At 48.3% G+C, this 11,682-nt stretch overlaps 2 protein-coding genes across 12 annotated transcripts; one reads left to right on the top strand and one right to left on the bottom strand.

The window, feature by feature from the left end:
- The first annotated feature begins 2,992 nt into the window (after positions 1–2,992).
- LOC123164390 (protein enabled) lies at positions 2,993–8,755 on the top strand. 11 transcript variants are annotated; one of them, XR_006482381.1, is made up of 6 exons: positions 2,993–4,214; positions 4,508–6,689; positions 6,779–6,893; positions 7,493–7,580; positions 7,682–7,727; positions 8,250–8,755. XR_006482381.1 is itself a non-coding variant. In XM_044581833.1 (3 exons), exons 1-3 carry the CDS (start codon positions 6,385–6,387, stop codon positions 7,383–7,385), a joined length of 495 nt encoding a protein of 164 aa, XP_044437768.1. In that variant the 5' UTR covers positions 5,417–6,384; the 3' UTR covers positions 7,386–7,401. The 11 variants fall into 11 exon arrangements, 4 of the variants coding, with proteins under 4 accessions (XP_044437768.1, XP_044437770.1, XP_044437769.1 ...); XR_006482380.1 differs by lacking the exon at positions 7,682–7,727 and having other exon boundaries at positions 2,994–3,817; positions 4,123–4,214; XR_006482379.1 differs by lacking the exon at positions 7,682–7,727 and having other exon boundaries at positions 2,997–4,214; positions 4,508–4,729; positions 4,875–6,689.
- Positions 8,756–8,843: 88 nt separating this feature from the next.
- On the bottom strand, positions 8,844–10,855 carry LOC123164389 (L-gulonolactone oxidase 2). The gene has a single exon (XM_044581832.1). It carries the CDS (start codon positions 10,787–10,789, stop codon positions 9,026–9,028), a length of 1,764 nt encoding a protein of 587 aa, XP_044437767.1. The 5' UTR covers positions 10,790–10,855; the 3' UTR covers positions 8,844–9,025.
- Between the last annotated feature and the right edge of the window lie 827 nt (positions 10,856–11,682).

Raw genomic sequence — 11,682 nt, 5'->3', positions numbered from 1 at the left:
AGGATGTGACGAAGAGTGTCAAAAGGGGGCAACACATGCTTGATGGAACCAGTGACAAAGGACTTCTCAAACTTGTAGGCAAATGCAATCTCATCCTTGCTCCTCCCTTTCTCTCTAACACGATCAAACTCCTCATTCTCTTCCACAAAGGAATGATATGGAATGATCTAAGAAACCTTAGCCATAGGTGCCTCGCACTCACTTGTCTCAGGCATCCAAACCAACGTCCTGGCAGAGTCCCTCCTGAAGTATGGAGTGGCATGGAACTGCATCACAAGATCCACATTGTATGTATGGTTGAAGAAACAAACGGAATAAGACCCAGCCTGCTAAGAGCATCATACACTCTGGGATAGATGTGTGCACTATCCCGAAAACTCTCCACGTAAACCGGCTTGTGCGAGGGCAAACTTCTTCCTTTCGACTAGCAACAACTTAGAGTAAACTCAGTGTTGCAGACTGTTCTTGAATCTTGGATCAACTCCTTGACCGGTGGCAGCAACATATAGATCCTCCTATCTGAAAGTCCAATACTCAGCCTTGCCCCACTCGGTGACTGGAAACTCCCTAATAACATTAGGACGAACTGGAATTGTCTCATCACTAGGACTCTCCTCGTCCACATCATCATCCTCATAGGCACCCTCTGGATCTTCATCTTGCTCATAGTGGGCATCCTCTTGTGAGTCGTACCCTTCTTCACTCAAAATGTCAGAATTTTCAATCATAGGCCTATTTGTAGCAGCATGACGAACACGACCACCTGCCTGAGGACTCTGGCAAAGACCCTCTGACGACGGATGATGAACAACTTTGAATTGATCATCACCAGCCTTAGACCTCTTGCGACGAGCATCCCCACATTTGTCAGTGGAGTCCGCAAGAGAAACAACATAGATAGAAATAAAAGGGCAAGTGCTCGAGTACATGGCCTGGAGTAGTCTGCTAAGCATAGGACAGAACCCCTCTGTACATACCCAGTGGGCACAAGGTCTTGGACACTATGTGCACGGTACAAGGCATGTGTGCATGAGGATCCCGTGGGCACGGTACAGAGACTGCGCACACTTGGTAACCTAACACAGATATCTTTCAGGATGTATTCAAGGGAGAGAGCATCGTGTGATTCATCAGAAGGGGTTCTATTCAATTCCATGCAGTTCTATCGAAGAAGCAAATTGATGAACCAAATCCTCGCACGAGCGTCTCATCCTTCAGATAATAATTTTTCTTTTAAAGAACCTTTTTCTACTGGGTTGGTACTTTAAAGGGTTGTCACAAATCTTTTGGACCAAAATTAATCCTTCGAATCTATAGTGCATTTTCTATGGTTTAAGATTTTGGGTCAAGGGGTTATGCATTGTTTAAATGAAGTAAATGATGGTAAATATTGAAAGGGTTGTCGTGGGCTATTATGGGCCAAATTATGTTCTTTAGGCAATTTTTATTTTTGGTGCATCTAATTTATTTGGGGTCAATGCTGTAGAAGGATGGTGATATCAATGAAGATGTGAGTCATCGAATCACAACTAGATGGATGAAGTGGCGCCAAACTTTTGGCGTTCTTTGTGACAAGAGAGTGACACAAAAGCTAAAAGGCTGGTTCTATAGGACGGCGATTCGACCCGCAATGCTGTATGGCATTGAGTGTTGACCGACTAAAAGATGACATGTTCAATGGTTGGATGTAGTGGGGATGCGCATGTTGAGTCGGGTAATAGTGCAAACTCATTCAAAATTTGGACGGTTAGATAGGATAACGAACTTTCCGATAGTGACTGGCAATCGAATGTACCCAGTTGTCTAGTAAACTTCTTAGAAATCAAAATACCCGGGGTATCGGATTCAAAATACTCAGAGGTACTGGCAACGAAGTAGCTCGTTTCTATGTGAAGGGAGTATATTTCTCGAAAGTATCGGGGAGATCAATCTCAGAAGTACTCAGAGGTACCAGAGGAAACGGAGATGCTCTTGGCAAGATAAAAGCTCAGTGGTACCGAAGGAAAAGCCTCGGCGGTTTCAAAAAAAAACACTAAAAGAATAATATCCGCTCAATAGAAACACCCAATCTTTACAGGATCGGTAGTACCGGGTAGGTAATACTCTAGAGTACCAGGAAGCATGAAAACTTGAAGAATTGAGTGGAGGGAGTGAAAAATTGGAGATTTGATTGTGGATCTTGAGATAGAGTTCATCGCTATTTTGTATGTGCCCCACTTGATGGTACAGTTGTCCTTAAATTCAATATGTATCTTGGCTCCACCACAAACCTATAATTTACGAACTATTGGATTCGTCCAAAGAATAATTTGGAACAAATTAAGTAACAAATCATTGGTCCACTTAGTTACCTTGTCATCAATCACCAAAACCCAACGGGTCCTTAGATGCAATAGCATCTCAGACAAAGCGTCTCTTACAAGTCGTCACCCTAGACGAGCTGGATAAGGTATGGCACCAAATTTGCTATGGCTTTGCCCCTGAGTCGATGATCCTCCCAGAAGAGTGTGGTGTTTTCATCTCCCACCAACATCTTGGCAGAGGCGCTGAACACACTCCACTCATCCTAGAGTCACATGTCGAGCCCTCAGCCTGCATCCTCCAAAGCTAGATAATCCCGTGGCTAGTTGAGGTATTGGCAATGTCGATGATGCCTAGACTGTCGAGCCTTAGGGGATGGCACACATCTACCTTTCTTAAGAAGTTGCTCCCCACTATAAGGTATTCTCTTAACATGCAAATAGTCCAACTCAGCATGCCATGTCATCAGATATCAACCAATCACAAGTTCAAAACTACCCTGACCAGCGTCTTTCCCGGGCTGCTCTACCGATTCTTTTATTTTTTTTACCAGATTCTTTTACTTTTGTTTCAGCTAATAGTGCGATTTCTGTTCCTCTTCCTATTCTGTAACCGATGAGAGAATTAAGAGGAGAGAGGCATGGTCTTATCCTCCACTCCCCACCACCCCTCCCATATTGGCCATCCAAGTGTCACCGATGTCAATCTCCACAAGAGCAGCATGAGAGCAATAGCGCTGCGCTCCTAGGCGTGCGTTGAAGCATCGCCCTCCGCCGGGGGATTGGATAATTTGCCCCACTTTACAAGGGGTTGGATGATTTGCCCTGTGATTGTCTCAATGACAGTGGCCCCAATGACAGTGATTGTCTCAGGGGACAAATGATCAAATGGAGAAGTAAAGTGGGGCAAAAGATCCAATTTCTCCCCTCCGCCATATCCAGCCGCCAAACATCTTTCCATGGCAGCGGCGGCGAATATCAAGATCTTGACGTGGAGGCGACGTTGACCGGGTCTCCGGCAAATCGCCCCTTGCGCCTCCGGTCAGCGGCTCCGACGGCAAACGTCCACGGCCGTACACGGCGCGCGGCGCATGGCCTGGCTGCCCTCGGCCTTTCACTGCGTCAGACGTGGCGCATCCCGCGGCATGGCTGCCAATGGCAGCGGCGGCTCACGGCTCCGACGGCAAACGTCCACGGCCGTACACGGCGCGCGGCGCATGGCCTGGCTGCCCTCGGCCTTTCACTGCGTCAGACGTGGCACATCCCGCGGCATGGCTGCCAATGGCAGCGGCGGCTCACGGCTCCGGCGACGACACCTCCGCAACTCTCTCCTTTCTCTATCTCGAATCTGCGGATGGCTTCAACTCTTCGCTACCTAGACGGCCATGACTCCGCCTGACCTGGGTGACCTCCCCGATCGCTGGATTCGACGGCAAGGAGCTGGAATCACCCATGCCACCGTTGGATTCGACGACGATGAGGAACTGCGCTGACCGCAACCGAGCTCGGCTGAAAAGGTGAAAAAAAGATTTTTTTTCTGCTGTGTCATTGGAAGATTTGGTCCTTAGTTTGTCGGGTGTTGTAGAATCATGAGCATCTAGAATTTGAGAAGGTGAGAGATCCCGTAGTTTATTTTTCTGAAAACATTTTGTTAAAAATTTATGCCATGTGATTTTGGACACCGTCCCCATTGTTGCAGTATAATTAGAAACAAGCAACTAACTGTGCTTGCTTAATTATTGGTTCATCACGGTGATAACCTACACAACAGGTAATTCGATTAGCATGATTTTGATGTCTTATCCATTGATTGTTGTTTTAGAGGATGTTGACAGGAAAACAACAACGATGGTAAAATAATGTTTAGGATAACATAGCGGAAGGACCAAGAATCCAGTACAATACACAAGTAATGTTGTATACTTCTTACTGTTATGGCAAAACCACCAGGATTGATTAATTCATCTACACATCATGCACGCTTACAGGTCAATAGACTTATTTACTTTCATGAAGGCATACCACGATTTTAACAAAGATTTTGATCAACAAGGATCATTGCTGTAGTGTTCACATATCACAGTGTATTCGTCTATAAATTGAGTGAGGACAGTTGGCATTCTACATTTCAATAGAATATTTCATATTTGTTTTTAGTTGTGTTTTTCTTCTTCTCATTAGGCGAAATTAATTAGCCTTTTTTGCAGTTTTTTTTTTGTAGAAATCCATCATGGGCGATTCATGGCACATATGAACATCCATGTACTTCAAAGATCAGCTTATCATGCATATCCTGAAGATGCATCTATATTCCCCTCCCAGTTTTCCACTGTAGATGGTTAAACATTGAAAAGTTAATATTGTGAGATAATAATTAAAGGATTCTCTGTCCATGAAATTCTAAGCCTGATTAATTAGCTCCGAGATAGGTATGCTATTCTAAACTTGGAATCCCTATTACTGGATTATTCCTGTTATGGAAATTAAACTATACACTTCTGTTAAGCAGGTTTCCTTTTCTCTTGCATTTCGTAAAATACTTCTTAATTTGACTTGATATATATGTTCCTTCAGGAGAGGGGAGGTTTTGATCTTATGTCTTGAGAATGTTAGCTGCACCTGCACGGCCATAGAGTATTGTAACTCAGTTCAATGTCTTCTGACAATGATCCTTGCAAATTATTCGCAATCTACAGTGAAGATGGTAGGATTGAAAATGGGTATCATTGATATACTAAGATGATATTGCTTTTACGCCGATGGTGTCTAAGTCACCACATGCAAAGATTTTAGGTAGTTGTGTGTTGAGTGTCACTGCGTTCTTCTACATTGTTACTTCATGTAGTAACCTGAAAGTGCACATAATTTATCGCTTCATGTTGTATTTGTTTTACAACTTGCATATTATGTTTGTCCGTCTCAAGTCATGTTTCCATGCTAATTCCACAAAAGAGTTGTACTTTCTCTTCTGGTACTCATGTTATCATTTTTTCGGCTTATTTGAGTCCAACAGAAACAAGCTGATTGCCAAGTTCGTTATCTATTAATATGTTGTACCATTGAGCCAAACCCAGATAGGCAATACATGATTTAGGGCCAAAATTGGGTAGGAAGAAACTCCTATTTGATCATTATAGACGCAAATATTATTCAGACTACATAAACAACTGAATTTGTTGATCATTCAGGAGCTATACTTTAGTTTTGAGTGCACAAGATAACAAACTACTCAACATTTTCAAAATGATCTCATTCAAATTTGATGGACTCTATAAAAAATATTAACTAAACATCCCGCAACAACGTGCAGGGTTTCATCTAGTTAACCTAGTTGACATGACACTAGTTGCCATGAACATGTGCCCTGCTAGCCGAGAGGAACCCACAAAGGATCTTATCCACTTGCTTCCGTACCCTCCAGTAAATACCGAGAACCAAGATTTTTTTTTTTAGGGGTTAAACCAAGCTTTACTACTCAAAAACCACATGTTGTGGAATACAAAAAGGACCATGGGGAACGCCAAGCCAAACTTGATCCGGACCGTTCTGACCAGGGTTAGCATGCGGCCTTGGATATCAAGAGGCCTTCCAAGTCGGGACCAATCGACAATCTGGTCAATCTCTACTCCTAATGGAGCAGTTGGTAGTCTCCGTTTTCGTCCGGTTTTTTTTCGTCCTCACTCCCACCTCTGACTTATCCACCAGAAACCGAAAAACCCTCCTCCTGAGGCCCCAACCCGCACCCATCCACGTACCAAAAAATAGACCTACGAAGGTTAACCAACGAAAAAAGACCTACCAAGGTTAACCAGCGACAAAAAAACCTAAACCTATCGCCCGCTCCCTCGCGCCCCTGTTGCTCCCTCCCCGATCCCGATCTGGATCGAGGGGACGAGGAGCTCCTGCCTCCCCGACGGCCGGCCTCCTCCTCGCCCCGCCGCTGCGTCCGGCGCCGCCACGGCCTCTGGAGCCAGGGAAGCCATGGCCTGAGCTCGGCCTCGAGGTCCCCGTCGCCGTCTCCTGCAGCTTCTGCCCCGCCGCCGTCTCCTTCGCCCTCGCAGCCGCCGCCGATCCCCTCCCTCAAATGTCGCTGCTGCCCGTCGGCGCCGCCCCCGCCACCTCCCGTCGCGGGCAGGCGGGAGGAGCCCTGCCCGGCCTCCTCCTCCCCCTCACCTTCTCTCCCTCTCCGGCGGCAAGGGGAGGCAGCGCCCAGATCCGCAGCCGCACCGGCGGGCCGCCGTCCCTCGAGATCGTCCATGGAGGTCCGACCCGGCTACAGCCATGGACTGAGACGCCCGAATCCCTAGCTACCCGTGGAGGTCCGACGCCTCAACCTCCAAGGAAAGGACGGCGCCGGCTGCAGGCCATCTCCGGCGACCTCCGACCATGGTGCGCGCGCCTCCTTCCCTTGTCTTGTCGGTTTCTTCATGCCCCTCCTTGTGATTCCTTTCCTTTCCTTTCCTTTGTTTTCTGTGCAGGTTGCTCGGATCTGGACCAGCTGCTGCTCCTACTGCTTCAGGTGGACGAGGACGAGCCCTCCCTCATTGCTGCTGCGGCTGCCTACTCCCTCCTCCTACCCCCTGGCCTGGTGTGGTGAGCTCCACCCCCTTCCTTGCACATCTCATCTTTTGATTGCAAATGGTCTGGACACAACTTGGTGGTGTTTGCTAATGTGCACGTATCCATCCAGTTTGAACGTGTGTGCAATCAAATTGTTGTATATTGTGTTGTTTGATTCTTGCTTGCTTGCTTGAGCAGAGGAAAATCGTATATAGATAGACACAATCATTGTTCTTTATTTTTAACAGCCCAAAGTCATTCTTCTGCACCACAAAATTCTAATTGCTTGCTTGTATGGATTTCAAGTAATCTCTCTAGCATCCTTATTCTAACAAGTGGTTTGGTGCATGTTATTTATTAATGAACTTGATCAAAACTTCTTTATTTTAAGTACATTTGTACTTCCAGTTTATTCATCCAATTAGATTTGCAAACAACTTGCTTTTCTAGCATGGTCATCCCGGCTTCAGAAAGTACATCAACTTATGCAACATCTGTACCTACTACAGATCTTACGAGTATTGATCAGCTTTTCGAAACAGTATATCATTGTCAGAATCAATATTTAGCATGTGAAGTCATTTTTGTTCTTTGTTCTATAGAGCATAATCAATATTTTGTGTGTGCGCTAGAGTGGTGGAGTTAATGAGCCGGGATGAAGTTCGAGAAGTTGCATTACACCGTGTAAATATTAATGAGCTGTGGAAGACAAGTGCACCGGTAAGTGTTTGAAATTCTAAGTGTGTTGGTGGAGGTGGAAGGGGGGATTGTGAGTTGGATATGTCATTAACAGAGGTGGTGAACTTGGATTGGTCATGCAGATATAGTTGTTAGAGAAATAAGAAGATGATGTAGAGTGATTTATGGGTAAGTAATATAGCGAATAGATTTGCACGGGAAGTCAAGTATATGCCGAGACTCGAGCAGGTTCATTGTTATTGTTGTTCTTGCGTGTCAAAGCTTTTGGCTAGATCTGTAGGTATACATATGAGTCGATGCTTAATTTTTGTCACGTTTCTTACTTACCACTATTATTTCTAGCAGACCTAACCTGATATAGTAGTTAATTTTGGCACTAGACACAACAACTTTGACATTGATAATTTCCTCATATTTTTAGTAGGACAATAAACTTGTCTAGCATTTCATAGTTGCAGGCTCTGAAAACAAATGTATCTGCCCCCTAAATGATTAAACGTGTGGTTTCTGAATTATGCATGCTGACATGCATTGGTAATCATTATTCAACGGTATTCCTTTTCACTGAAATAAGAACCATGTAATGCTTATGATTTAATCTGGTTATCTAGACAACTAAATGGGTTAATGTTATGCTTAGTATCTTTTGGCAAATGTAATGCAGGGAAGTAAACCACTGTCTTTTGATAGGGATTTCTGGAGGTAACATGCCTCTGATTGTATGCACTGAACTTCAGATGGTGAACACGGCAGCAAATTCATTCTTCGAAGAAGTGAAGCGATGTAAAAAATGTGCATCGGCGGCCGCCGAGTGATCACCCGTCATTTTTCGTAGTCCTCTTAGTTATGTACTAGCACAGATGTTGCGTACGAAAGTAGGAGCAATCAAGTTGTTGTTTCTCTGACATGGAGGCAAGTTGGCCTTGTTGTGCTATGCTCATCTCAAATTTTATGCCACGTCTACTTATTTTAGCTAAACGTAGGTTTTGGCAGCAAGAAACACTTGCAAATGTATGTCTTCTTGATATAAGTATCTGTTCTAGAAGATAAATATAGATAGCCGTCACAATAACCGGGGATATAAATATTTGCACTAGAAGATAGATATTTATAGTGGTCACAATAACTGAATCTGTTGTGTACTACAATATTTTTATTCAGAAGAAGACATGATTATATGTTTTTATGTAGTTTTAGTATCTGAGTCGAACTTTCTTAATTTGTAAAAAGATAGTTGTAATTGATTGAAGAAGCGTGTTACCTGAGAACCGAGGATCTGAGATGTGTGGTAGCTGAGACATGCATTGTTCTCGGTTATTTTAGCACCATGAGTAGCATTTTTTTTCTTCAAAAAGCCCGTGGCAACGCACGGGCGTTCTACTAGTCCTCATAATAAGCGAAATCAAATAACAAAAGGCAGGAAAAACGCTAGCGCGGTTGGTTGCGCAGAATCTTCAGAAGCGAGGTCACGGGTTAGCACTTGTGGAGCAAACCCTCGCCTCGCCGTGCACCTTTCCTGGACGGCAGAAGTAGCCTTGCTCGGGCGCACAGTGCGAGTCGTCAGAGCAAACGCACAATCCTTCCACCCCGCAGCCCTCCTTGACGATGTTGGGGCTCCCATTGATGCCGAGCACCTGGTCACTCCACTCGCTGGAGAAGAGCCCGTCGGGGTCGTACCTGTCCTTCACCCTGAGGAATTCATCAGCTTTCGGGTACTTCGCGATGGCGCCGTCGAAGGCGAAGTTGCGGTTCTTCCCCCAGTGCGGGAGGCCGCCGTACTTGTGCAGCGCGATCTGCTCGATCTCGTCCACCACGTCGGCGTGCGCGCGCGGCATGCCGTCGGTGCGGCTCCGGTAGGAGACGATGTCGAAGTCGACGGAGTCCTCGGGCTTGCCCAGGTAAGCGGAGGACGCCTTGACGTAGCGGATGAGCACGCCGAACCTGGTGTCGATGCCGGCGCAGAACGTGTCCGGGCTGAGGTCCCGGAGCCGCTGCATCTCCGCCACGAACGCCGGCGCCTTGGAGAGCGCGATGCTGAAGTCGGTGTTCTGGGAGAAGGAGCCCCGGATGCGCGGGTCCCAGGGGCAGCTGGTGTTGAGGCCGTCCTCCGGGCTGTTGATGCACGTGCCGGACGCCTGGATGCGGTGCTGGTACCCCACCACCGGGTACCCGGTGAAGTTGAGGCCGTCGTTCTTGAAGCCGTAGGCCTGCCGCTCCAGCGAGTCCGCCTGCAGCCGCCCCGCCGCGCACAGGGCGGTGTCGTTGGTGCTGCCCTCCTGCAGCCGCTCCTCGGCGGCTCTGCCATTGATGAGCAGCCGCGTGGGAATGGAGCGGCCAAGGAGCGAGTCCCAGAGGCCGTCGCCCGGCGACGAGACGTCGACGCGGTCGTCCTCGCGGTAGAGGACCTTGCGCTGCTGCGGCAGCCACGCCATGTCGCCGAACTCGTGGAGGCGGCCCCAGACGGCCACCTGGTCCGCGAAGTCCGAGTCGTCGCGCGTCACGAACGTCACCGACCGCTTGAACAGCGGCTGCAGGGCCAGGGTGACCTGCGAGACGACGCCGAGAACCCCGAGGCTGACCTTCGCCGCGTCCAGGTCCGGGTGGTCGGCGCCGAGCTCCCTCACCACGGCGTACCCCTTGCTGGCCGGCGCCGGCGTCACGATCCTCAGCCCGACCACGTACTCGTGCACGGCGCTGCCCTTGCCCCACACCGAGCTCCCGTGCGCGCCCGTCGACAGCAGGCCCCCGATGGTCAGGCCGTACCAGTACGGCGAGTTCGGCAGCGACAGCCCCGCGGCGCCGGCCGCCTCGACCAGGTCACGGAGGACCATGCCACTCTCCACCGTCATGAGCCCCTTCTTCGCGTCGATGCGCACCGTCCGGTTGAGCCGCTCCGTGCTTATGATGGCGCCGTCGAGGCCGCCAGGGCACATCAGCTTGGGGATACTGTGCGAGTACCTGGTGGCCACCTTCATCTTGCGCTTCGCGGAGGCCGCGGCCGCCACGGCCCCGACGAGCTCCTGCTCGGTGCGCGGGTAGGTGACGCTGCGCGCGCGGCAGACGATGCGGTCCGGGAAGGAACCGACCGAGTTGGTGACCGTGCAGTTGGACGTGCCGTCCGTGCAGACCACCGGCTCCGGAGGAGGGCTGCCGCCGGCGAGGTGGAGCAGGATGGCTAGAAGGAGAAACGAGAGCATGCTTCCCATGGCTCTTCTTTGTCCTCGCGACATCGTGTATGATTCTTACCTACTACTGCTTTGCTTGTAGCCATTGGACAAGGCAGGGCCTTAAATAGGTTGAGCACCATGCTGTCACACACCCGTGCGATTTTGTGTGTTAAAAAATCCCTGCATAACATGAATTGGTCCTAGCTATTTTCATCATGCGTGAGCGAAAAACTGCCTAGTGTTAGTAGGTGGCAACTCCTAAAGTTGGCTATTTTCATCATGCTTGTAGCCATTGTAAGCAGATGGCAACTCTCTCTTTACCCGAACATGTTATTTTGCCGTGTCTTTTTGTAGTGCTACATGGCAACTACCTGGTGTTAGTTTTCAAATCATGGCAACTGTAGTAGACCAGACCATACATGGCAACAGCTGCAGTTGTCCAAAAATGGCATCTGGCACTTGACCTGAGATGACAATTGCAGTTGAGCAACCATGACAACTGTAGTTGTCAGACATGGCAACTATAGTTCAGCAACATGGCAACTGCAGTTAAACGAACATGGAAGAGGGTCCGGACCATGGCAACTGCGGGGACGTGTGGTGACTGTCACGCGGGGCGTGCGGGACCGTGAGGTAGGAGGCCGGACGTACGGGCGTGTGGGCGTTATCTATTTTGCCCATACGTAGGCGTGTGAGAGGGACCGCGAGGCAAAAGACCGAGCGTGTGGGCATTACTTGTTTTGCCCACACGTAGACGTGTGGACTGGTTCTCTTGATACCACATGAAACGTGTGGCCAGACCCCTTAACGCCCACACCCCTTAACGCCCACACGTGTGGGCGTTATCAGGACCCTAGATCTATTACTACAGAGTATAAAAGTTCAGCGGGCGTACAAAGAAACCCTAACATAATAAGAAAAAATACACCACCCTGGATCATTGAACGGTCAGTACC

Source organism: Triticum aestivum, chromosome 7D, assembly GCF_018294505.1.
Source record: "Triticum aestivum cultivar Chinese Spring chromosome 7D, IWGSC CS RefSeq v2.1, whole genome shotgun sequence".
In the NCBI taxonomy this organism is placed as follows: domain Eukaryota; kingdom Viridiplantae; phylum Streptophyta; class Magnoliopsida; order Poales; family Poaceae; genus Triticum; species Triticum aestivum.
The sequence above is the reverse complement of the archived record's forward strand: the minus strand, read 5'-3'. Positions and strand labels throughout refer to the sequence as shown.

Excerpts from the sequence above, each read along its gene's own strand:
- LOC123164389 (XM_044581832.1), bottom strand. The coding sequence starts at position 10,789 with ATGTCGCGAGGACAAAGAAGAGCCATGGGAAGCATGCTCTCGTTTCTC.
- LOC123164390 (XM_044581833.1), top strand. The coding sequence starts at position 6,385 with ATGTCGCTGCTGCCCGTCGGCGCCGCCCCCGCCACCTCCCGTCGCGGG. Across the intron at positions 6,690-6,778 it reads TCCGGCGACCTCCGACCATG|GTTGCTCGGATCTGGACCAG; the intron begins GTGCGCGCGCCT and ends TTTTCTGTGCAG. Across the intron at positions 6,894-7,310 it reads CTACCCCCTGGCCTGGTGTG|CATGGTCATCCCGGCTTCAG; the intron begins GTGAGCTCCACC and ends TTGCTTTTCTAG.